Consider the following 27,394-nt stretch of genomic DNA (forward strand, 5'->3'; position numbering starts at 1 on the left):
ACATATCTGGGGTTTCAAATGAGTAGTTTCTAGATATGATACCAAGGCTTTTTCATACCTGGCCGCAACCTTCTTACAGCATAGCTTTTGCCCTGTCTGCCTCTCCCCAGGAGAATGACAGCCAGACAAACGGGGAGTCTTTGTTCAAGTTTAAAAAGTTCGAGCCTTCCCAATGGCTCTTTTGGCCAGGTGCCCACTCACTTCCTTTTACCTTTGCATAGCAGTGAGACTTTTTAACCCTTTACAGGTAGAGCAATTGAGAACAGCTACTAAAAGGGATTTTATAGCTACTGGCTGGCTGGGTGTCCATAAAAGAGACCTACCCCCATCCCTTCATTTATCACAGTAGCCTAACATTAGGCTATTGTGGTTGAAAAATTTGACTTAAACATTTCATAAAACAGAGAGAATATTTCTTAGGGGCCACTGCGAGGATTAATTCATTATTGTTTGTAAAGCATCTAGAGATGGTTGATTGGAAGGCACTCTAGAAGTATAATGAAATCTATCAGTATTGAGTGATAAGAGTATGAAGTACCAATGATAACTAAATAGTTCAGCTGACATTTTTTGCCAACCAGGGCCTGTAAATTTGCCAAATCATGAAAAATTGTCTATTTTGGTTTGTGTGAGGCACACAGAGAAAACATTTGTGAAATTATCAAAAAGCCAAGCTTCTCTGGTTTTCTCCCCTGCTCTACAGTACAAAAGCCTCAAAGGGGCTTCTTCTGAAAGAGACACCAAGGTGAAATATCTGGTATTGTGTCACTGCCCATCCGTAATATAATAGATAGTAACAGGCAAGCCTCTAAGGGACCTCAGTATGGGTGTGTTTCAGAGATGCATACAAATGTTTTGATGCTTATTTAAGCAATCTAAACCTCTGTGAGCATCAGTACCATGAGGGGACAGTTCAATGGCATACTTTATTGGCAACTTATGGTTATGGTCTTGTCGAGAGGTCAGACTAGTGCCGGTGCTTAGGTTCTGTACTGCAACTTTTTTGGCCGGATCAGTTCCTCCTTCTGTTTATTGTACCATCAGTCGACATCCCCTTACACGTATCCTGCCACCTTCACCACCACCATTTTGAGACAAATTGTACCATCTGCTCCTGACTCTTAAACTATTCTTAAGCATACTAAAACTCCAAGGTGACATGGGTGTGAAACCAGAGCTCCATGTTACCTTATTTGGAGCAGATAAATTGTGGGCAGAACTCCTACTAAATTATTTTTGTTAAGGCTTCTGTAGAGCACCAGAAATTACAGAGTAAGTGGCTGGATGGTACGAAGGCGGTTATTTTTAATCTTTAATGAATCTGCAGTCAGCATATAAGAAGGATTATACTTGGAATTACTTAAATATGGATTTGAATGTGGAATACTGATTACTTATAGTTTGTTTAGTATAGCGGGTGGCATTGTACTTAATGATACTGAGTAATGTTAGCGATAGTTTTATCCTATTTTATCCTATTAATATAATGCATCTTTTGCTTATTAAATAGATGGTGTATTGTTTCATTTGATTTGAGCAGCCTTCATAGTAACATGTCAAGGGTTAATTAATGTTAAAATCCCCTTTCCATGGTTGGGTGAATGTTTGTACAATAGACACAAACTCTGCCATGTGTGTTAGTTTCTTGGCTGCCAATTACTAAAATACAGAGTTCGTAAATTGGCTGTTAGTACAGAGCCTTTTTGAACAAAACAAACCTGATGTTAAATCTTCTCTGATATTTTTCTGCAACCGTAGCAGGCATTGGGCTCCAGAGAGACTCTGAGCTGAGATACAAAAAGGGACAAATCCAGTATGTGAACAACCAAGTCCCCAATTTAAAAAAGAAAATGGATTTCAAGGGTTCAGTTGTCACTTTATGGCCCAGCCTGTGTAAAGGGCAGTGGCCCAGCAGGAGCACCTTGGAGCAATTATGCCTCAGCAGACAATTGATGCAGGAGCACAAGGGGACTGAACTACCTTTAGACAGGGTGCAACAAGTGCTCAGCAAGGCCCTCTCTGCTGGCTGATATGGGGGAGAGAAGCATTACTCTCTCCTTTTCCTGCACCCTGGCCCCTGCCCACACCAACATTTGGGTGACCAGGACTACAGTTGTGTCCTGGATTACAAGGACAGCAATCCTGTCCAGCCTGTGTACCCACTTCTCAGCACACGCAGTGCATCTGAGCAGGGCTCAACCCAATTCACTTTCTTAAAAAACAGTTGCTCACTTAAATCTTAAGAATAGTGGCCTGCTCCCACAAATGTATCCTACACGAAAGGACCCCTGCACCTGTCTGGAACCCCACTGACTGCAGAAGGGGAACCACATAGGTCCCTGTCCACATGGAACAAGAAACAGGATCAGAGCCCAAGAGTTTGCAAAAACTTAAATAGTGGATGGCACGATGGGACTTAAATTCCGCTGCTCTGGGTTTTGCATGCTGAATAATTTAACACAGGATAAACTCAAAGAAAAAAAAAAAGAAAAGTTTTATTAAGATCTTTTCAGGATTTAATAAAGTGTTTTCCCTGAGCCCCAATTTTTTATGTAAAATAACTGCAAACAAGTACAAATAATGCAGAATGTAGGCGTTTATCATTTCTTTAAAGAATCAGTTTGCAGTATGCCGCATAAATAGATTACATGAATTCAAAATGCTCTTAGGGTAACTGTGTCTATGAGTCTTCACAGGTTGGAAACTGGAACAGTGCTGCTGCTTCCAAGTTTGAGCATTTAGTTATGTAAGTATCCTTGATGACAGCATTCAGCACAGATCCAAGCCACGTTGTCCAGCAATGGGATCTGACTGCATGTACATTGTTTGTATGCTGACCTGCTCAGAATGGATTATTAGGAAGAGACGGCAAGAAAGGCCCTAAAGGGGAAAAGGGAGACCAAAGTATAGAACTATTTACTTCATCAGGCGTACTTACTGTTCACACAGATAGCAGTTTGATAATTTTTTTAACCACGCCTTTTTAAAAGGATGCTTATCACAAACCATGTAGCTCTGCAAAACATGTACAAAAAGGTTCATAACTGCTTATAATAATAAACCATGTAAGCTCTGAAGGGTCTTAAATTCTTGTTGGTAATTACTAAAAGGCATAGATTAAGCTGACAGTATTGTTTAAAATGTGAAAACGAAGCCTGTTACCCTACAGAACTGTATGCCTCTGGGATGGGTAATGCATTGTAGAACCTTTCATCCTTTTCAAAACGTTTTCCTGTTTGTTGTAAGAATTCTTTTAATCTTAATTAAATCACTCAGTCAATAATGAGCTGATCATTACCATGGGAACACGTCAGACTTTATATTTTATTATTAGATTTCAAGGGCCAAGTTCTTACCTGATTTACACCCTGGAATTCCCAGGTGAATTGTCAGAATAGAACTGCAAATAGAATTTGGCCCTAATTGATCAAACCTCCTCCTATTCATCTACAAATCTTTTGTTGTTCACTCACCTTTTTGTCTTTTTTTAAATTTGTTTTTCATATAATCAAAACGAGGATGACCAGGATTAAAGGGATCACAAGGTCCCCCAGGAGAGATGGGCCCTGCTGGACCAATAGGAGAGAGAGGCTGGCCAGTAGAATAAGGATATATTGGACATAGAGGTAAGTACCACGATTATTTTGGTTGGGAAGGTTAATAATATCACTAGCTACTAACCCTTGGTCCATCACTAGGGCTGCTAGGGACTATTATTATACAAATAATAATACTTATAAAAGATTTAAAAACCAAATATGATATTTACCCCAGCTAAATGATTCCTTAAAGATGGTCCTTAAAGTACCTAAGTAACTAAGGATGCCTAGATGTTTTATAAGCAACACTATTGGGATTATAACTCAAAGAAAGAAAATTTAGGCTGCATATCAAGAAAAAAATCCCTACCAGTGAGTTGTGCTGTAGCAGAGCATGGAATAATCTCCCAAGGGCTGTGGTTGAAATCCAATGTCATAAATATCCTGGAGAAAGCCCTAGCAAATATACTGTAATGGAACACTCCTATGCTGCCCCAGGGAATAGAATAAATGTCCTCATAGTGGAGATGAGCCTAAACCATGAAGTTTGGATGCAGGGCTTAGTTTGAACCTAATAGTAGAACTGAATAAAGATCAGTGGTTTAGTTTAACATAAATTTAGATGAAGATTTTATCCAGTCTTGAGCCACAAAAATTCTCATAAATCAAGTTATTATGTTAAATTTCAACCAGTGTTTTCAGCAAAGCTGCAAATTTCACATGGTTTTCATGCTAAACCATAAATAAGACTAGGACATGTTTACTCAATACTAACCCAGGAAATGTAATAAACTTCTCATTGAGCCTGGTCTGAGTTGTGCGTTCATTTTTAGATATGATACCAAATGAGTTTCATATTGTTTAATTGCAGATATTTCATGTGTGTTCTACCAAACAGGGCTTTCCTGTTTGTAGCTTCTAATATTTTATCGCATGATGACTTTTTAAAAAAGATTTTAAATGAAATGTTAACTTTGTCATAATTATCTGATTGCTACCTGAACCCCTTTGCATTGGAAAAATGAGAGAGTAAAGAATTTTGTACCAGAAAGAGCTTTTCCTGATAAATTGAATTGAAAAGTGATCATGGGTTATCACATTTAGCAATTCTCAGCATCTTAGTTTCTTGTCGACATTAAAAGTGGTAACCAGTCACATGTTGTTGTTTTTAAAAAAAATCTGTTCTGTCCAAGCAGTGACAATAGGGATATCAAAATAATAAAATACAGGAACATTTACTTACACCCTTTTAATCTGTTCTATTTGATCAGGACTGCGAGGTGTCCCAGGTTTGAAGGGTGACCCAGAGAATACCTGTCCTTCTGGGCCAAAGGGGATAAAGCTTCACTAGGTGAAAAAAGGAGAGAGGGTAAGTGGTTTCATTAAGCTGCATTGCATATATCAGTGATTGCTTCCAGTTTAATAGTGCTGTATTCAGAAATGGATCATTGTGGGATATTCTGCAGTTGGACGTGTGTAATGTTAATTTTCTATGTGGTGTGGGAATTATTCAGGTTCCATTTGAACCATCTGGTTTTGATGGAATAGTTTGACAGGGAACGGCTCTGCCCCAGAAAGCAATCAGAAATGTCCCTCTGAAATTTACTATTACATGTTGGTGCTAGATTTCAAATTATGCATGCTCCTCAAGTCTCCCTTTATTACTCAGTCACTCATTCATCGCTCAGTCTTACAGAGTCTATAATCAATCAAATAGAAAAGCCCAGATTTATTCCCATCAGTAGATATGTAATATAATAACGAACACCGGAAAATAAAATGTTAGGGGTTTGTTTGTCTATTTCCCTTTCTCACCCATTAGGGCTACAAGGAATCACATATTTGCTGTGTCCACCAGGAATCACAAGCTCCACTGGGCCAAAAGGTGACAAATGTTCAGTAGGTGCAAAGGGAGACAAAGGAGACAAAGGTAAGTGATGTAGGCAAGCTTGAGCTGTGCATTACAAATATTGCTTCTAATTTGATAGTGTCTCTGCTGCTGTAAATTGCCACAGCTCTGTTGATTTCAGTGGAGCTGTACCCATTTATACCAACTGAGAATTTGGTCCATAGTACGCAAATGAAGTGCACATGTTGAAAAGGTCAAAAATTCCATTTAGTTAAATAAAAAGCTAAAGTCTCTATACTTATCTGAAGCATAACCAATGACTTTTGCCCTAGAAATCAGTCATCAGCCCTTCGAAATACTGTCTCTCTAATGACATTCTGGCAATTAGTTCTGACCAGCTTGAAAACTACTGAGCAACTGTGACAGAATATCAGTGCTTACTATTCTTACCCATATAACCAATTGACCAGTATTGTTTTAGTGAATAATTAAACCACTATAGTCATGCCAGTGGGCACTATTCCAGAATAAAAGTGACTTCATTCTAAAATAATTATTCTACTATTCCTATGCTGGTTAGTTTCTCCGTGTTAGACACGTCCGTAGGGGATAGGAGTGCAAAAATAAACATTCCTAGAAAGTTAAACTAAACTAATTTTCCTAAACATTAATACTTGTTTAAATTGAATAGCTATATTCTTAGTTTATCTAAACCAGTTTCACCACCCCCAACTGTATTCACACTACAGGATGCTCTTAAATTATGTATGTTTTTGTTTACCTGCAATCTCTATATGAAGTCAGAATTACTCATGTCCAAGCTGAATTGCCTAACTTTGGTAAAAGAGTTTAGCTTTCATAAGTACTCTGATATTATCATTGACATTTACCAGGTATCATATGGTACAGTTACATCGAGCATTTTAAGTAGAGCTGATCTGGAATTTTTCAACAAAACTTTTTTCATAAAAAATGTAGATTTGAAGAAACTGGTCCTGTTTGTGAAACAAGATCAGTTTCGAGGGATCTCCCAACTCAGAAAATTTTTAGAAAAAAATGCTTCAAAATTGTCAAAACAGGATGTTTCAACTTATTTGAACAGGAAAGTGTTGCAAAGAAAACAAAACAACAACTTTGTTTTCAAATTAGAGTAAATTATACTAAAATGATTTTTACAAAAATTAAAAAGCCAAAATGTAAAGAAGTTTCAAAATGACTGACACAAATATTTTGATGAACCAAATTGAAAATATTTTTCCAATTATCCGTTTTTTAACATTTTTGAGATTTCATCCCATTTTTCATCTTGCTTCGGGAAACAATGTCAATCTCAAAAATTTACACAGGATAGGAAAACCATTTCCTGCCCACTTATAATTATAAGCATTCTTTTTCTATGCAATTGTTATTCATAAAGAGTATCAACAAGCAAACGGCAAAGTCCGTATGTGGCACCATCATAATTATTATACTTGACATGTATATAGTGCTTTATATTTTCAAAGTGATTTACAAATATTAATCAATTCTGCAGGGATACCTCTGGAATAGGTAGGTGTTATCTGTATTTCACAAATGGAGCGAAGGGGACACAACTTGTGGAAGATGTGATTTGTCAAGATCAGCAGCTAGCTTCCAATAGAGCTTTTTTTAAGAACTCAGGTTTCAGAGTAACAGCCGTGTTAGTCTGTATTCGCAAAAAGAAAAGGAGTACTTGTGGCACCTTAGAGACTAAACAATTTATTTGAGCATAAGCTTTCGTGAGCTACAGCTCACTTCATCGGTATGAAGTGAGCTGTAGCTCACGAAAGCTTATGCTCAAATAAATTGTTTAGTCTCTAAGGTGCCACAAGTACTCCTTTTCTTTTTAAGAACTCAGGGATTCCTGGACCTCAGCTCCATATTCAGATAAATAAAAATATGTGAGGGCATGGTTATCCATTTGTTGGAGCAACGTACTGGGAGTCAGGAAGCCTGGGTTCTATATCTAGCCCTGTCACAGTTTAATTAAGTGACCTGGGTAATTTGGTTGACCTTTCTGGCTATATCTACACTGCAATTAAAAACCCGCAGCTGGTCCATGCCAGCTGACTCGGGCTCACAGGACTTGGGCTAAAGGGCTATTTAATTGCTGAGTAGGCATGTGGGCCTACTCTCCTTTTCTCTCCTGCTGGTAATAGCTCATCTTACCTGATCACTCTCGTTATAGTGTGTATGGTAACACCCATTGTTTCATGTTCGCTGTGTATATAAAATCTCCCTCCTGTATTTTCCACTGCATGCATCTGATGAAGCGAGCTGTAGCTCACAAAAGCTTATGCTCAAATAAATTTGTTAGTCTCTAAGGTGCCACAAGTACTCCTTTTCTTTTTGCAAACACTTTACAGGGGGCTTTGCAGATTTATGGTATATCAGTTTTTAAGACAAATTGTCAAATTCCGCTTTTTGTGCTAAACAATTTCAGTTCAAATAGAAAGCATGTTGGATAAAATCCAAATGAGTGGATGAAAGTCCTGAAAGAAGGGTAAATTGATGGAATAGTCTTCTACAAAATCCAAAGGGAATTCAAGACAGACTTGACATTGTCCTGATCAGTCATAAGAGGTCACTTGCACACCACATAGTCATGTTTGACAGTGCATTTGCTTGCATGGTTAACACTTCTTATTTCTGTTGCTGTCCCCCAGAGACCTCAAGCTGGAACAGAGTTCAGTTATGGTAGGTGTTGTACAAACCCACAGGAAGACAAGGTCCTAAAGAGCTTACATTTTACTTTAAAAGGTTCCATGCATTTCTTCTTAGGATCAATTGAGTACCTATATTTCTGTCAAAATTTGGACTGGTTGTTCATTGGACTGCATAGAGATCTGTCGGAATATAAGATACTGAATTTTTATACTGCTGTTCATTGCCTGCATTTTTTGCTAGTGAAGTATTAAATGCACTGTACCTCCAGGTATGAAGAGTTTAAATGGAATTAGGTGACAAACTGCATGAATTTTCCCAAACAGTCTCAGGCCCCAAGGATCTTCAATAAAATCAGTTTTATTAGAAATAGAGAAAATCTTAACAAAATAAAATAACTGGTATGAAAAGAGGAGGTGCTTAAATGTAAAGCTGAGCAAATAATTGATTTTTGGTTGGGAGCTTAACTCAGTCTGATTTTTTTTCTTTTTTCCCTCACCAATATGCAAAACCAAAAACATTTTGTTTCAGTTAAAAGAAAAGCCCCTGAAACTAAATGAATACATTTTACTTAATTTTGGGGGGTTTATATATAGTGACAGGGTCGGGCCAGATGGCTACAGGAGAGTAATAGAAGGCAGATATATTAGCCCCAGGTTTAGTAGGTCCCTTTTCCCTGGGTAAGGTAACAGGGAAGGTTGTTTTTTTTTGTTTTTGTTTTTCACCTTATAGACTAAGACAAATTTATTTGCGCATAATGTGACAGGGTCAGGCCAGATGGCTACAGGAGAGTGAAAGAAGGCAGATATATTAGCCCCAGGTTAAGTAGGTCCCTTTTCCCTGGGTAAGGTAACAGGGAAGGTTCCAGAACAATCAGGAACCTTCTGGAGACAATTAAGACAGACAGGCTGATTAGAACACCTGCAGCCCATCAAGAAGCTGCTGAAATCAAGGCAGGCTAATCAGGGCACCTGGGTTTAAAAAGGAGCTCACTTCAGTTTGTGGTGTGCGTGTAAGGAGCTGAGAGTGAGAATGCATACTGTTGGAGGACTGAGGAGTGCAAGCATTATCAGACACCAGGAGGAAGGTCCTATGGTGAGGATAAAGAAGGTGTTGGGAGGAGGCCATGGGGAAGTAGCCCAGGGAGCTGTAGCTGTCACACAGCTGTTCCAGGAGGCACTCTAGACAGCTGCATTCCACAGGGCCCTGGGCTGCAACCCGGAGTAGAGGGCGGGCCCGGGTTCCCCCCAAACCTCCCAACTCCTGGTCAGACACAGGAGGAGTTGACCTGGACTGTGGTTTCATGAAAACGGCCAAACTAAGGGCTGCCATGAAGCTCCAAGATGAGCAAATCCGCCAATATGTGCAAGACTCACCAAGGTAGAGGAGGAACTTTGTCACAATATAAATATACGTGTGTGTGTGTGTGTGTGTGTCTAAGTAAAACCTAGTTTTGAAAAAAGAACGAGGAGTAGTTGAGGCACCTGTTTGACCAGAATTTGCCAATAGTCTTGGTGCCCCACAAAATTAATTCTTCAGCTACTTTACTCTTCACTGAAAAAATTTCACCCAGCTCTACTTACATGGCCCCATCACAGAAATATCTGACCTCCAATAACTTTTCCTCTGCCTGAAAGACTCCCCCTAATATCTGTTTGAGTTTCTGTGAAATGAAGACATTAACCTACATTACCATATTGACTGTAGAGGTGGCATTTTACAAAAAAAATAATGGTTGCACCTACTTTAGAAACAGACTGTACTCCTTTTTCCAAGGCAAAGAGACTGGATTGCCTTTTGCTGTCGCAACATCCAGCTGTACATCATTGTCTGAGACTCTGATTTTGCATATTTGAATAGGCCCATGTGTCTCACAAATGTATGCTGCAATGCAAAAGGGTGCACCTAGAATTCTGTGATGCCTTTGCTGAAGCTGACTCAATTAATAGGTAAATAGCTTATAATGTCTCAGCCCAAATTAGTTTCCACACCTTAAAGGTTGATTTTCTTTCCTGGCTAAAGTGGTTATTTAGATGTCAGTATCTCCATAAGTCCTCATCTTAGAGATAGGGCCCATGTTCCCACTGGTTCCCTCTTCTCTATTTAAAATAGAAATTCTTGACAGATGAAGCTGCATCCATCATAATTATGCTTATAGTAGAAGGAATAATAATCATTTTTAAAATATTGTAGTTAAAAGACATGAAAAGTTACATATAGTAAAAACTCTATCCTGAGCTGCTAGGCAAAGAATGGTCCATTTCTGTATCAGTCATCAGAATACACATAAAATTAATTGGGGGAAATTATTTCACCTACCCGGATGGTGCTGGTGGAGACATGCTGCACAAATTGATATGGGCAGGCAAATCCCTTTTAATTAGAACTGTATTGGGAATTTTCCAATTAAATGCTTTTTTTTTAATCAGAAAATGTTAGTTCCTCAAAACCAAAACTGTGTTTGCAAAACAGGGTTGGTTTTGACAGGTCTCCCGACTCAAAAATGTATTGGAAAAAAGTTTTGAAATTGTCAAAATGTGCCATTTTTGACCATTTTTAAAATTTGAAACTTTCTTTTTGAAATTTTAGTAAATGTATCCTAACCAAAGTTAAAACATTTTTAAAGATCCAAATCAAAACAAAATAGCTGAAATTCTCTAAATGAAACATTTCAATTGACCTGATCTGCACATTTTTTGGATTGTTGGTTTTTGAAAATTTTAGATAGTTCGATTTTTTTGTCCCCTTTCCAAAAGGGAATGAGTGCTGAAATCTTGAAAATGCTCACAGGGCATGAAAACTATTTTTCATCCACATCTCCTTTAATGGGTTTAAGATTTATTTTTACTATTCTTTTTACAGTACACTTGTTGTTGGGAACTGAAAGAGGAAAGAGGAGGAGAAGAAAGAGGGATGCTGCAAAAAATGTATTTTGAAAATTAGGGCCAGTTTCTGAAATCCTTCTTCAGTCTGATGATACCTTACACCACAAGTAGCCTACTGAAGAGAACAGGGCTGTTTGCACAGCAACGTAATACTCAGTGTAAGGATGTCAGAATTTAGTCTTTAATATTTAATTTTTCAGTTGTGTATGTACAAAATCTGATTCAGCATTAACATCAGCAGTGATTCCTATTTGATATTTGCAGTAAGGATTTTTTTAGCAAGGCTTTTTTCCTCCCTTACCATATTTTATGACATTATTAAGGTGTTTTCTCTTCCGCCCACACTTCTCCCCCCTTTTTTTCTTTTCCTGTTTTTGATTGAAGCCTAGATATATTGGTGGGCCACACACTGGATATTTGTATTGTTTGTAGAATCTTTATTTAAAAGAGAAGTTTTCTTGAAAGTACCTCATATCTTAAACTATCCCATTTTGGTCTCATCTCACTGATAAATGACCACTAACATGAGTTCTTATTGGTGGATTTGTTTGTACCTGGAAATTAAATTTTGTGTTTAATTTCCTGCTGGAGCCAGGTGGTGCATTGATTCTTGGAAGAAGAGATGACTAGAGACTGCCACATTGAATTGTAACCTGCCTGGGACACTCTTCCTCCTCAAGCTGCTTCTACCAGTACATACCAAATTCAGATCTATACATTACCCAAGTCAAAACTGACACATTCCCTTCTACCTTAGAACTATCCTTTCCAACATTCCAAACGAGCCTAGCCAAGCCTTACTTTTTATTTGATTTATTTTTACCCAGGACATCAAACATAATCCAAGATCAAAAGGTTGTGGAAAGTAAACAGCTCTCAGTTGTTCCAAGGTTGAAACTTTTGCAATTGGAATAGACAGCCACATGCCCATTACTGGCAACTTTTTTCCACAATGGTAGTCATGAGTGCCAGCTGCCTGAGAATTATGTCCTGAGATTTTTGTAAGGGAAGGGTAGATCATCAGTGTGACAGGGTGGCCTACCCCTTTAAAGGCCGAAGAACTGGAACTGGCTAGCCGCTGTCCAGTTAGCCCTGCCTGCAACACTTGGGATAGAGCCAGGGTTAGTTCGTAGAACTAACTGGGTAGAAACAGCAGCAAGAAGCTGCCGAGTAAGGGGAATGCATAGGAAGCTGTACAGAGACTGCAGAGAGTGAAAAAAGCCCAGAAGACCCGGCCACCAGGGGAGTTGCTCTAGCTAGGAAGGTCTGGGAGTAGCCTGCTAAAATAGGAAGGCACCTGAGACAGCAGTTGGACTTTTTATTTAGCAAGGTAAGTGGATTCCTACAAGCTTAGCACATTTTTGTGTGTCTCAAACAGAAGTAAGAGAAGAATGTGGTATCTTACGTAAACTGTTTTATAGTGTTACCCCACAGGTGCTTTCGTTTCAGTGGTGGGTGAAGTGATTGCCGTCTATCTAGTCTGTAGGTTTTATAAAGTGCTTTAGGGACCTTTGTGATGACGGTGCTACATTTTTAGGTGAAAGCTGATAATATCATTTCATCATTCCTGGGCATGTAAGGTGCTTGCAAAGTCTTGTGAAACATTTCATGGTGGGTCAGTAATAAGATTCGCCAACTTCTCTGAGATAAAAAAAAATGTTTAATAGAAAAACAAGTCAAACATTAAGCAATAATTATTCTAGTGCTTTTGGTTTCAGTACAGAGAGGTGAAATAGTTAACTTCAGTGCATTCAAAATAAAATGCTATTGTGTCCCCTCCCTTAAAAGAAAATATAAGTGCAGCTTACATATGCAAAAGTTTAAAATACCCATAGGTTTTCCATCATCCTTTAAATTCTTTCTATGACAGCTCCTCGGCATTATTACTTGAAACTAGAATCTGTTTCTTTACCAAACACAAAAATGTACATTGGAGGGGCCTTTCCCCCTTCAGCTTCACCAAAAAAAAAAAAAAAAAACAATTTGAGAGGAACTCACCATAGAGAACCCGAGAGAGACTTTCACTCCATCAGCTGCCTCATGCGGGTTTTTCAGTGGGCAGGATTTACTCAGGCCTTAACATGAATCCTCATGCCTATCCTGATGAGGTAGATAAATGAGTAAATTGAACCCAAATTGAACCAACCCTTGTTTTTGTTTTGAAAATCTAAATCTTGACTGAAAGGGGGTTGGCAAAATCAAAACCCATTCCCAGTTTTACCCATCTCAATAAACATCCCATCTATAAACTATATAACGGGCAGTTATTTGGCTTTCCAGGCAGCCTACAGTGGATGATGGAAAAATGCCAATGCTCCTTTTCTTGCTCTCTTGTAGGACTGTGTATTCAGCTGCACTAGTTCTCTTTCTCCTCCTCCTCAAGGCTAGAGCCAGGGCACTGTGAACAAGGGAAAAAAACAGGGTGCAGGGAGAGCAGCTTCTTTTCTGGGCCTTATCTGAGCTTGGTCCAGCTGTGCAGCTCCTCTGCCCAGGCCATCTTGTCCTCCGCCTGCCCATGGGCATGCCACACCTTTTCTGTGCCTCGTCAGCATGGAAACACAGCTCCCCCTTTAGTCCAACAGTCCGGCTGCTAAGTGAATTCTGACCAGCCAGACCCTGCCCTCCTGGCTCCCCTTGTCGTTCCTGTGCCCTTGCATGCCTGCTTCGCTAAACAGCAAGCCCAGTGTCCTAGCAAGCCTCATGGACTCATTGGTTAACAGTCCTCAAATTATATGGGACATTAGCCTCCCATAATATTATTTTACACAGTGGTTCTCCATCAGAAATGAAGCACTGAACTGAGGTGATGTTTTGATGCTGCACAATTTACTGTACTTTGCTACATGAAGACAGGCGGGAGCAGAGGACAGCTGTGTAAGCTCCAGGTCCCTAATTCCTATGGTCTTTGGGCTCCTTACTCCCTCTCTGTTCTCAGCAAAGGGGGTGGTTAAATATGCCGTGCTCTTCACATTGTGTTTAATTTTCCCATTATTGTTCCCAGGTCAAGCCCTTGAGCTATGCATTTTCATGCTTTTCACATCCTCCTCCTGGGAATGTCATTGGTAAGGGCCTACAGCTCCAGTCAATGCACATGTGAAGAGAAAGCAAATACATGCATGTTCATTCCCTGTGGAATCCCTGGGAGCAATGGTTTACCAGGCAGAGACAGGAAGGAAAGTCCAAAAGGAGAAAAGGGAGAGCTAGGTATAACAATACTAATTTCTCAGGGCTACACTTAGCCAGAAGAGTCCTAGGGAAAAAAGTTTTCCTTCCTACTAAAGAAACTAGCATTCAACTAATTACATGTTACAATCATATGACCCTGTTTATCAGCACTACTATGAACAGAGTGATTGTCCCCATCCCAGACTTTCTTTCAATAAGCTCAGGTCACAATGAAATCCTGTAAAATAGTTAAATTTGTGAGATCACACAGTAAAACATAGCGATGCTTTAAGCATTAAAGAGGACATTATTTAGTGAAGAAACCAATCTCTTCTACCCTTAGCAATAGGGTTCAAAGGTTACATGATTTTCAGCACACAGGCAGCAATTGTTACTTCCCCATATAAACCTTTCCCTGTGTTTCCAACCTACCTATGCAAGCACAACTGTTTTGTTGCACATATAGAAAGTTATAAGTACTTTATAATTCACTGTGAGGTGAAGTCCACTGAATAACTCCAAAGTCCTGTCAATAAGGCACTTCCTTCCTGACAGCCATGTGGAATTTTCAGGCTCCAGAAATGCAGAGCCTGATCCTGCAAACACTTACTCAAGGGAGTGCTCCTTTGTCATGGTAATCATCTCACTGAAGTCAAAAGGGAGGAGTCTGAAGTCAATGGTACTTACACAGGTAAAATAATGTACCTGGGTATAGATTTGCCAGGTTAATCATGTGTCCATGCATACTGCACATTAATGGACTGTACAGAAATGTTTTGTGTCAGATCTTCAGCTGGTATAAATAAGGATAATGCCATTGAAATCAATGATCTTCTTGAGAAATTCAAAAATCAGCAGAACTCTACTGCTTTACACCTATTGAACATTTGACCCACATCTGGACACACTTAGAAGCATTTCTGGAATTTTAGTGAAACACAGGTATTAATATTTTTATTAAGAAACATGCTCAGTCCAGATACAAACTTTGAAACCATTTGCAGGTGTTCAAATCTGGCTTTCTAATTTGAGTCTATTAGGGTAACTGGATCAAGTCTTGAACTTTGGATCATCATCAGGATCTGAACTTCCTATAATATAGGGTATACTTTTGGGTATTATAGTTTGTGCCCATCTGCAGCTATGGCAGCAATTTCAAACTATGACAAGGCTGAAAAATTAAGTTACTCACTTGCTGTATTTTGGTCTTTCTTTTTTCCTCAACACCTTGGTTGACAGGGTTGAGAGGGACACAGGTCTCCCAGGAAAAGCTGGACCCTCCGGGCCAAAAGGCAAGAAAGGTTCAGTAGGTGAAAGAGAACCAAAAGGCCTTAGTGGAGGCCAAGGTAAGCGGAACAGTCTTTTGTTGAGATAATGGCAGCGTACATTTGGCCTATACTTGTGCCACTTTCCTGTTTGCTGGATCAAGCAATCAAGTTTTACTCGAATGAAAATTCATGAAGTGTAAACTTCACAGTCAGATGTACAAAAATTGCAGAAACTGAATTTTAAGTTCATATGCATGAGTATTTGCACAGGAAGTGTTTGCATGCTCAGTCAAGGAGTGGAGACAAAACCATGTTGCTTACCTAACCCATCACAACTAATTAGCTCAGCTCAATGACTGAAAATCAAATACAGGGAACTGTTCACCATCAACCCACAGAATGTGAAGAATGGTCTAACTAGAATAGACAGTCACCTTTTTGTATTATGACTGGTTTGTGCAAAAACTTTACAAACTGCGTTAGGTGAGCTTTGTCCTTTCTGTATGAAGGAGCAGAAACACTTTGAGGTTTCTCTACAAGATGAAATTGTAATTAACTTCACTAACTGAAGTGTAATTATTCACACAGCTATAAGTGGAATAATTATTTTGTGTCATGTGTGACAGGGTCAGGCCAGATGGCTACAGGAGAGTGATAGAAGGTAGATATATTAGCCCCAGCTTAAGCAGGTCCCTTTTCCCTGAGTAAGATAATGGGCTGTTCCAGAACAATCAGGAAGTTGCTGGAACCAATTAAGGCAGGCTAATAAGGACACCTGGAGCCAATTAAGAAGCTACCAGAATAAATTAGGACAGGCAGGCTAATCAGGGCACCTGGTTTTAAAAAGGACCTCACTTCAGTTAGTGAGGCGCGTGTGAGGAGCTGGGAGCAAGAGGCACAAGAAGCTGAAAATGAGTAGGTGTACTGCTGGAGGACTTAGGGGTACAAGTGTTACCAGACATCAGGAGGAAGGTCCTATGGTGAGGATAAAGAAGGTGTTGAGAGGAGGCCATGGGGAAGTATCCCAGGGAGTTGTAGCTGTCACGCAGCTGTTACAAGAGACACTGTAGACAGTTGCACAGGGCCCTGGACTGGAACTCGGAGTAAATGGTGGGCCCGGGTTCACCTATCCCCCTCAACTCCCTCTTTGAGACAAGAGGTGGTGACCTGGACTGTGGGTCCCACCAGAGGGGAAGGTCCCTGGCCTATCCCCCGACCCACTAGGTGGGTCAGCAGAGACTGCAGGGATTGTTCTCCTACCCTTCCCCATGCTGGCCAGTGATGAGGCTAGCTGAGTGAACGGCAGGTTTGAGTCACTAGCAAAAGTGGCCAAACTGAGGGCTGCCATGCATCTCTGAGGTGAGCAAATCTGCCAATAAGCGCAGGACCCACCAAGGCAGAGGAGGAACTTTGTCACATGTGATAACAATAATTATTCTGCTATAGCTATTCCAGTCAATTTCCAAAGGAAAAGAAGCCCTTAGAGGTGTGGGAATGGGGCAGTCCAGAAGATTTGCAAGGCTAAGAAATGAGCTAGGTAGGCCTTGGAGGGTCACTTGGGGGATGGAGTTTGATAAACTTGAACTTCCAAGGGAAGCCTCTTATGGAGCAAGATGGACACTACAGTAATACAAATAGGTGGAGCTCGAGGGTTTGCCCATCACTAGACTCATGTATTATTAAAACTGATAAAGTGATGCATTTTTTTCTAATTGTAAGTTTTTATGATTAAAAGTTAAAAGCCAGCGTTGCTGTGGGTGTTATTGAGAATTGCAACCTGAGGGTAGTTTCCCTTTCACTCAGAGTAGAGCTGTGGCTTCATAGTACCAGCTCTTGTAAAGAAACTCAGAAATACAAAGCAATGCCTTGATAATGTTCTACCAGTGATTTATTACAGGTCTGAGAGATGGTTTTACTGGGATCTTGCCTTTTTTTTAAATTCATAATTTTCAAAAATTGTCTTTGTTGTAATGAGACAGTATGAGTAACGCAATTATGTTATCACTCCGAACTCGATCGTCTTAAAACTCAAGTGAGGGAGTTGGAAGCACAACTGAAGGTCTTGCAAGCTACTGTCAGGAAAGCCCAGAAAGGTAAACAGGGTGACGTGGCATGTTTTCCAATCACTGACAAATGGGCCCAACCAGAGAAGTGAAGTTTAGATCCAGCTTCAGATCTGAACTCCCTCGAAGTTCAAAAGGGTTCTGGTTGAAGCCGGTCTTCAGTCATTGATACTTTGAACCTTCCATCTACTTGTTTGACACTTTTGTAAAGGAATTCCATTCTGATGCATAGGGAAATATGGGCCACTCCTGCAAACAGTCACTCCGACATGTGTACTTAAACATAAGTGGAGTCCTATTGCGTTTAATGAATGAGATTATTCTTAAATAGGCTTGGCAGAATTCATTTTAATATAATTTTGACAGATATTAATGTTTATTTTTAAGCATTTTTATTATTATTGATTTAAATGTTCAGAGTTGTAAAAAATTATGGGTTTTAAGCATATTTTCTGTTTTTATCTATTTAAATTTTCACAGTGTGGGAAATTGTGGGGGTCAGACAATAATTATTTAATGGCAGTAGATGTTGAGATTCAAAAATTTACAGCATTTTAATCATTAAAACAAAAACTATCAACATCACACATCAAAATATGCAAAGTAAATATCCTTAAATCAAACTCTAATAAGTTCACAAGCAGCATTTTTCTTACTTTGACTATCCATACATTTCTATTATCATCTAAGGAAATATTTTTTGTCAGCTTATGTGTGTATGGTGAAATTGACATTTATTGACATTTACCAAGAAAAATCTAATCCCTTCAAGCCTATTCTTACATTTCTGTACATGGGGGATAACTAATGGATCAGGTGCTAAGTTCCAGTCTTAAGTGGTTCTTAGACTACAAAAGCATTATTTGTATAGAATCCATGCTGTTTCCAATATGTCAGTTTAGCTGTCATGTGGCCAAAAAGAAGAGTGGGAGCTAATTGTTCTGTGATCTTTACAGGAGATGGGTCCTGATTCTGCTCCCATCAAAGTCAGTGGCAAAGCTACCATTGGCTTCAGCAGGAGCAGGCTCTTAATAATATATAAGGACATGCGCTAATGCAAATTGAACTGAAAGTAATATGGCTGCAGGCTTCTCCCTGTGCCCTACCCCTCTCATTGTGTGTAACCTTATGAATAAGTGCTACACTTCTATTCCAAAAACACTACAGCTTACAATAGTTTTGTAAGCAGTGTTTGCTCATGTTATCTAGCTGTACACAACCTCTAGCATCCGTGTGTGTGCATGCACGGGTGATGTCCCCACCCTGCTCCTCACACAGTGTGTGGACACAAAAGAAGAATCCCCAAACTTACCCCATTTCTGGGGTTCACCTTTATTATTAATTTGGGACAGGATTGTAACTCACTATACACTTGCTCAAGGGAGGCCACTCACCTGCTTACTTCTTGCTTGGAGCAGATGGGCAGGAAGAGAACCTTGTCTTCATTCCACCCTTCTTGTTGGCCAGACTAACTGCACCAGTGTAGCGTGAATAGTGTTTTATTGGTGGTATAGCCCAGCAGTAAATTACTACACCCCAGGAGTAAGGAGGAAACAGGGGAGGAGGGGTGACTCGGAGTCCCAGTGCATCTCAGGACTGTTCCTGGATAGTTCACCATACATACACACCCTCCTTCAGAGCTGTGCCGAAAGTCACTATCCAGTCCTTAAATAACAATAATACAACATCAACTGTAAGATTACTCCTGTGATGTGTCTATTTCAAGGGTTTCCCCCTCCAGACCCCTTATTCCATGCAGCTAGGTCTCTCAATAAAAGATTAAACCCTTTTTAAACTCCTGGTTTGGAGCTAATAGGACTCAGCTGCCCTGGCATCAGAACGCATCAGCAAAAATAGCTGTGCAATTTTACACAGAGTTCTGACATTAGGGTTAGTCACAAAAGAGCCCTCTTTTCCTATGTAGGCTCCCAGAAGCAGCTTCCCCATTATAGTGTGATGAAAGTAACGTGGATGTACTGTGCTAATGTGTCTTTCTAGTTCTGCTTTTCCCAAATGGCATGACTGTCGGTGAAAAAATATTCAAAACTGAGGGCTCCGAAGGCAACTTTGAGACTTCAAAAGCTGTGTGTTCCCAAACTGGTGGCCTGCTTGCTTCTCCAAGGAATTCTGCAGAGAACAGTGCCATCCAACAAATAGTAGCTAGGCATAAAAAAATGCCATTTCTTGGAATAAATGACATACAGACAGAAGGCACATTTAAGCATCTAAATGGTGAAGCATTAGGATACTCAAACTGGGCATCTAATGAACCAAATAATTCTGAAGGAAAAGAGGACTGTGTAGAAGTGCATTCAAGTGGCAAGTGGAATGACAGATCCTGTGCAGAAAAACGGTTAATAATTTATGAATATTAATCTACCTGCCCTTTTGGTTATTTGTCACTTAGTACAAATGTACTTACAGCTTTACATATTGTTAATTATATCAATTTACAGTAGCCCTACATTTTGGACATTGTGCTGTATCAGTAATGTAAAACACACAGCTGTCTACTGTATGTGAAAAACTATGGTCCAATAAAATAATCATGGAACACTGATTAGTGTACTGAGCTGATTAAAACTGGGGATATTCCAAATGCTGTGAGATGGTTGATGCCCACTCATTTTCAGATTGCCACCTTTCTGTACAAGGAACCTGTGATGTTGCACTCCATAATGTTTTATGGAAATATGCTTATGAGTGTGAATATGATGGAACTGGAATATGCTTTATGTAAAAGGTCTCTTGTAAAGTATCATTACAAAGCTTATAATCTACTGAGTGTATTCATCCTATTTGTATGTAGGTATCGTTCTTGTATCTGAAGCCAGAAATATGAAGTATAATTCTGAGGTCCTATTGTAATCATGCAAAGTGTGGGCCACTAATGGTGGTTTAGAATCTTGATGGCTCCCATTGACTAGAACAATGGGTTGTAAATGGCTCTGTTTACTTGCAAACCTTCCTGGGTACGTGCAGGCCAGCCCTGGAAGAATGGAGGCTGCGGTCTCACAGAACATGTGAACATGTCACCTGATACTGGAATCCATCTTAAACCTGGTGCTTTTCCATTTAGAAGGAGGGGTAGGGACCCAGAGAGGCAAAAGATTCTCACCTTGTGCCAAAGCTATAAAAGGGGGTGGGACAGAACAAAAGGGGCTGCCAGTCATGAGAACACCCCTAGTTTCCACCTAAGATGTCTTCTGGAACTAACTAAGACTGTAGCAGGGGGAAAGGATTGGGCCCAGACTAGGAAGGAATCTAGTCTGTGAAAGAAGCTTATTGGAACATCTCTGAGGGTGAGATTTTACCTGTAAACAGTTTCTTAATGTATTAGGCTTATATTTGCGTGTTTTTGCTTTATTTTGCTTGGTGACTTACTTTGTTCTGTCTGTTATTATTTGAAACCACTTAAATCCTACTTTTTATACTTAAGAAAATCACTTTTGTTTATTAGTAAACCCAGAGTAAGTGATTAATACCTGGGGTAGCAAACAGCTGTGCATATCTCTCTATCATCGTTATAGAGGGTGGACAATTTATGAGTTTACTCTGTATAAAACTTATACAGAGTAAAATGGATTTATTTGGGGTTTGGATCCCATTGGGAACTGAGTGTCTGGGTGCTGGAGATAGGTGACCTGCTGAACAGTTTTTGGTTAAAGTCTGCAGCTTTGGGTGTGTGGACCAGACCTGGATCTGTGTTGCAGCAGGCTAGCATGTCTGGCTCAGCAAGGCAGGGTTCTGGAGTCCCAAGGTGGCAGGGAAAACAGTCTCAGAGGTAACTTCAGCATGTCAGGTGACAGCCCCAAGGAGGTCTCTGTGACCAAACCCCTCACAACCCATCCTGGGAAATCCATAGGTACTAGTCACATGGCATGTTTCTAATTTAAAAGGCTACAAGATGTACAATTTGTTCCAAAAAGAGCCACCTGGCAATTCATTAACTTGACGGGCAGGTACTTGGAATGAAAAGTCAAGTGGCAGAATTGAAATTTCAGGATTCCCTTCCATCTCTATTTCAATATCTAGGATCTGCTTGTTACAACCTTTTTAATAAGTCACTGTTGAAATGGAGAACTCCAGAAGCATTTGAGTCGCATCCCAGGGGTTGCACTGGTTTAACTAAATCAATTTTATTGCAACCTATTCAGTTAAACTGATGTAACTTTTCTAATGCAAACTAGGCCTGTGTTTGGATTAGATAATGGGCAATTTTTTTAAGCAAATAGTAAATTCACCATAAATACATTTTTGGGGGGAAGGAACACTGAAGCTATTCATAAATTCAGGTCACATTTGTCAAATAGTTTCAGCCAAAAAATTGCAATTTTTTGTGAAAACATTACAACTTTTTGTTCCTATCATTTCAAAATGAAACATTTTGACTTTTTGTTTCAGAGCAGTGTTCCATTTAGAAATTTAGCTAAGGTGGGGGGGAAATTGGGTCAAACCAAGTGTTTTGTTTGACCCAAAACTAATTTTTCCCTTTTCTTTTCATGTTGGTAAAAAAAAAAAGTTTTCCCCTCAGGCTGAAAAATCAATTATCCACTCAGCTCTTTAGTGTCTCTCTCCAGAACCTTTCCCCAGGCTCTGCCTTCTCTCCCCATGAGCCAAACACCAAGTGGTTGGCCAACAACAGACAACCTGAGCGGCCAGCTAAGGGACTCCTCCCTTCTCCCCTGGCCTGAGAGAATGTTAGGACCCAGAAACTAAACCATGGGAAAGGAGATGACCCTGCTATTGGAACTAGATCCCCGCTGGGGAGAGAACTCTAGAGTAAGGAGGTACATGGATACTGTGGGCCAGGTTCTGTGAAGTTGGCAGAGGTGGCATAGCCACTGCTACTGCCAGTCACTACTGCATCTCAGCATAATGTCTTATCCCTGTGGCTTTGATTCATTACACAAAGATGCCCATGGCAATGCCAACCGTTCCCATTTCAATTGCCATCAATGTTCCGCACAACCAGCGCTCCAATCAACCACACCATACTATGCCCTTCTCTCTCACCACCCATGAGAGAGCCAACCTCCTTCCACACTGCCAGCTGGTGACTGGCACTTAGAAAGCACACAGCAGTGAAGAAATGAATTTAAAATGGCCTTGATTGCTTAATACCTTTTACCAGAAGTTGCTCTTTCGTACCCTACTTCTCATCAGTAAACAAAAATAATCAAAGAGGTTTTTAGCAAGGCAAATATTTCACACAGCTAGTTAAGACCCTGCTGCAGGGAATGGCAGTCATAGCTGGATGTTGTTGAATGGTATAGAACGTTAGGAGAAGGATGTTGTGTGCTCTTCGATTTCCTTACAAAAAAGCAGCTCCATGTACTGGAATGAGAGAGAAAAAGTGTTAAGGACAGAAACGTGCAGCGTTGGGCAGGGGGATTGATGTTTTTAAATTAAACGGCAATGTGGCCAAGGTCTGCATGAGTTGAAGCAGTCAACAGCAAATATTTTCCTAAAAACCACATCCAGTACCAGTAAATAGTGCAATATCGGGTTCTGTTATGCAATCTATAGCATTGTGCAAGGACAGTGATAACAAGGGAATACCTTTTGTCAATATAAATCTCTTTTCACTGCCTCTGTTAGCAAGTCTAACATACTCTTGCTTTCTTATGCAGCTAAGGAGAAATCCACTGGATTTCTTAAGGTTTCTTGTCCACTGCATTCAGTTACATCATCAGTCAGATAAGCTGGCAGTGCATCACATCACTTCATTTTGTATTGGGCAAGTAAAGTAGGTGGTAGGTAATTATTAAAATTTGAGCAAACTAAATCCTTCACTTTCCGGTTTGGATACAGTGGGTCAGAAGGAATTCAGACAGTTATTCTGCAAGCAGGTGTGACTGGCTGATTTCTGGGTCTTTCTGCTTCCCAGTGACCTCAGCACGAGAAAGATGATGACTCTGTTTGCAGACAAATTCTCCCTAATAGCTGCATTTGTGGAGTTTCCCTTTTAGAATCTCAGGTTTCTGGGATAATGACCATTTGTTGTGACTCTTGTGGCTATGGGGCTGCCACTGGGATTTCCAGGGCCCAAGCCCAGAAGCAGAATCAGGGCTACTGTGGTCCTGTCCCACAGTGTCAACAATCACATACCATGTCAGGGTTCCTTCCCCACTCTGAACTCTGGGGTATAGATGTGGGACCCACATGCAAGACCCCCTAAGCTTATTTTTACCAGCTTAGGTTAAAAACTTTCCCAAGGCACAAATTTCACCTTGTCCTTGAACAGTATGCTGCCACCACCAAGTGATTTAGACAAAGAATCAGGGAAAAGGACCACTTGGAGTTCCTCTTCCCCCCAAAATCCCCCCAAGCCCTTCCACCCCCTTTCCTGGAGAGGCTTGAGAATAATATCCTTACCAATTGGTTACAAAATGATCAAAGACCCAAACCCCTGGGTCTTGGAACAATGGAAAAATCAGTCAGGTTCTTAAAAGATGGATTTTATTAAAAAAAGAAAGGTAAAAATCATCTCTGTAAAATCAGGATGGAAAATACTTTACAGGGTACTCAGATTCAAGAACACAGAGGATTTCCCTCTGGGCAAAACTTTAAAGTTACAAAAAAGCAAACCAGGAATACACCTTCCCTCTCAGCACAGAGAAAAACACAAGCCAAAACAAAGATAAGCTAACACATTCCCTTGCTAGTACTTACTAATTCTAATGCAGCTGGAGTGCCTGCTTCTTTTGATCTGTCTCTGGCAAGCACACAGGACAGACAGACAAAAGCCTTCCCCCCCCCCCCGTAGATTTGAAAGTATCTTGTCTCCTGTCATAAATATAAAGGGAAGGGTAACCACCTTTCTGTATACAGTGCTATAAAATCCCTCCTGGCCAGAGGCAACATCCTGTTACCTGTAAAGGGTTAAGAAGCTCAGCTAACCTGGCTGGCTCCTGACCCAAAGGACCAATAAGGGAACAAGATACATTCAAATCTTGGGGGCGTAAAGACTTTTGTTTGTGCTCTTTGTTTACGTGTTGGTTGTCTCTTGGGACTGAGAGAGGCCAGACAGAAATCTGTCTTCTCCAACCCATCCTAATCCAAGTCTCCAATATTGCAACCAGTACAGGTAAGCCAGGCAAGGCGGATTAGTTTATCTTTTGTTTTATGTGAATTTTCCCTGTGTTAAGAGGGAGGTTTATTCCTGTTTTCTGTAACTTTGAGGTTTTGCCCAGAGGGGGATCCTCTGTGTTTTGAATCTGAATACCCTGTAAAGTATTTTCCATCCTGATTTTACAGAGGTGATTCTTTTACCTTTTCTTTAATTGAAATTCTTCTTTTAAGAACCTGATTGATTTTTCATTGTTCTTAAGATCCAAGGGTTTGGGTCTGTGTTCACCTGTACAAATTGGTGAGGATTATTATCAAGCCTTCCCCAGGAAAGGGGGTGTAGGACTTGGGGGGATATTTTGGGGAAAGACGTCTCCAAGTGGGCTCTTTCCCTGATCTTTGTTTAAAACGCTTGGTGGTGGCAGCATACTGTTCAAGGCCAAGGCAAAGTTTGTACCTTGGGGAAGTTTTTAACCTAAGCTGGTAAGAATAAGCTTAGGGGGTCTTTCATGCAGGTCCCCACATTTGTATCCTAGAGTTCAGAGGGGGGAAGGAACCCTGACATCCCCTTATTGGTCTTTTGGGTCAGGTGCCAGCCAGGTTACCTGAGCTTCTTAACCCTTTACAGGTAAAAGGATTTTGTGCCTTTGGCCAGGAGGGATTTTATAGTACTGTATACAGGAAGGTTGTTACCCTTCCCTTTATATTTATGACATACCAATCTCTTTGTTCCACTCCCTCTTGCCTCAGAGCATTCAACCCTTCACCTGTTCCAACTCCCTGGGTGTTTCCTGCTCCTACTACTTGCCTCTGTCCCCTCACCCAGCGTATTTCCCCATTCGCTGTTTCCCCTTCTCTCTGGCCCCTCTTACTAGTTTCTGTTCTCTCCTCGCCCTCTGTTTTTGTTCACCTTTGTCCACGGCAGCAGTGGGCTGGTTAGGGCTCCTGGTGCTGTGTGAGTGCAGACAGGAGGCAATCTCCACCAGCACTCACCCCTCCCCCCCCAATTGGTTCTCCAAAGTAATTGCAGCACCCTAGACCTGCCAATGAGGTAATGCCAGTCTCAGGTCCCCTTCCTCACCTTATCTTTAAACCCAGGTCTGGGGCAGGGGCCTCAGTTTCCTGTCCCCTCGTCGTCAGTGTTGGGTGTCTATATGTTGATGAATTGTAGTCAGAGTACTTGGCTGTGTCACCGTGAGCACACATTGTTCCATAGGTGGCTTATTGATGGTACAACAAAAAGATCTATTGAATTTCACCTACTGAAATATGAGATCCTGCCTGCTACTCATTTTCAAAGCTAATCGTGACTAGTCATTCCAGAAAGTCTGTCTCTTTCACCCAGCTTTCCTTATAACTGGCACTGAGAAATGCCTCTTTATGTTGCATTTATTCCACTTCTGTTTTTTAAAGAGTCCTGAGTACTGCACAGAGAAGGCATATGTCTCTTTTTTCTCAACAATTTCTTGTTGTATCTTGGACAAGTGGGGAGCATCACTTGGGACCAAATTCTGCTCTGACTCACTCTGGTATAACTCTCCTAAAGAGTCGGTCTCAAATTCTGTCACCCTTACTCATGCTAAGTAGTATTTTACTCCATGAGAAATCCCTATTGAAATCACTGGAACTACTCATGGAGTAGGGTATTACTCAACATGAGTAGGTGTGGTAGATCTATCTTTTTGCTATTTCTGTGAAAAGCAATTCCTTGCTTGTTCCCTTCTGCTGAGGAATCAGTATTTTTGGACGGGAAGTCAATACAAGAAGAACAGCCATTTGTGCTTCTTACCGAAACCATCAGCAGGAGTGTTGGGGCAGAAAATCTTCAGGACTTTCCTGGGGTGCTGCAGAGGGAGTGATGGGACCATCTGGAGGGTCTGACCATCATTTTGCAATAGTTAGGCAGGCCCTTCAGCTCTCTGTGTATGGAGGTGAGAGGAACAAAGGAACAGCAGAGAACCGAATAAAAGGGTACGTATGTATGCGATGCCAGGGCAGTCAAGTTGCAAAACATCAGAGGAGTCTTAAGCACTGGCAGATGAGCAGGCAAATAGCAAAGGGAGGGAGTAGGTGAGGGAGGATTTTTGGAGGGGCAGAATCAGGGCTTTTTTGGAGAGATGAATAACTTGTTATTTTGAAATTGTCCTCACTGTTACCTAATGGACTCTTCGGCTGTTATTGAAACAATGGGTTGCAATGTGTTTTTCCTTCAGTGCTCACTTTTCTTGTTTCTCTTAATTTCTCACTGTTTCCTTGTTTTGAGATGAAGGGAGGAGTGCATGGGGAAGTCGGTGAAGATTTCAGAGGAACACCTTTTGTTGGAAGATTAGCAAATTATCACGCATGAGTCGTGTCTATTCCCAACTCCAGGACAAAATGTTGCCTAATGGTTAGAGCAGGAAGAAACAAGGCTGTGATTTCCTAGATCACTTTGTTAGCTCTGGGGGTCAGTGGTCTGTTAGCTTGTGCAAGGAGCTCAGTACTCCACAAGTAGGTCCAGAAGTAGGTTCTGTTTCTAGCTCTGTGGAAGGATTGTGCATTAGTCTTTGGGAAAAGGAAATATGGGAGTCAGGCTAAGGGTTGGATAACTTTTTGTGAAGCTTAAAAAAAAAGAGCACTAATTCCAGGTCCCACTGAAGTTGATGGCAAAAGTCCCATTGCTCTGGATTCTCTTTTTCCTTACACAAGTTTTATTCTAACTAGATCTTCCCTGAATTAACAGGAGTTAATCCTGATTTTACACTGGAAGATGTGAGAGGAGAATCACTGGCTCTCAGTATTTGGCCCAACGACCTAAATGTTGAAGTAAACTGGTATTCATGGCAGTTTGCTGTTTATTTCAACTCTATGCAAAATACTTTAATTCCCA

The 27,394-nt window shown here is 40.5% G+C and overlaps 1 protein-coding gene across 1 annotated transcript; it reads left to right on the top strand.

The window, feature by feature from the left end:
* The first annotated feature begins 2,744 nt into the window (after positions 1 to 2,744).
* Positions 2,745 to 19,949, top strand: LOC125639848 (pulmonary surfactant-associated protein D-like). The gene is given in 5 exon segments (XM_075130798.1): positions 2,745 to 2,904; positions 4,811 to 4,828; positions 15,380 to 15,469; positions 17,377 to 17,484; positions 19,453 to 19,949. Coding segments are annotated over 5 exon segments (753 nt in total). The 3' UTR covers positions 19,830 to 19,949.
* The last annotated feature ends 7,445 nt before the right edge of the window (positions 19,950 to 27,394 follow it).

Source organism: Caretta caretta, chromosome 7 (genome assembly GCF_965140235.1).
Source record: "Caretta caretta isolate rCarCar2 chromosome 7, rCarCar1.hap1, whole genome shotgun sequence".
Classification (NCBI taxonomy): Eukaryota; Metazoa; Chordata; order Testudines; family Cheloniidae; genus Caretta; species Caretta caretta.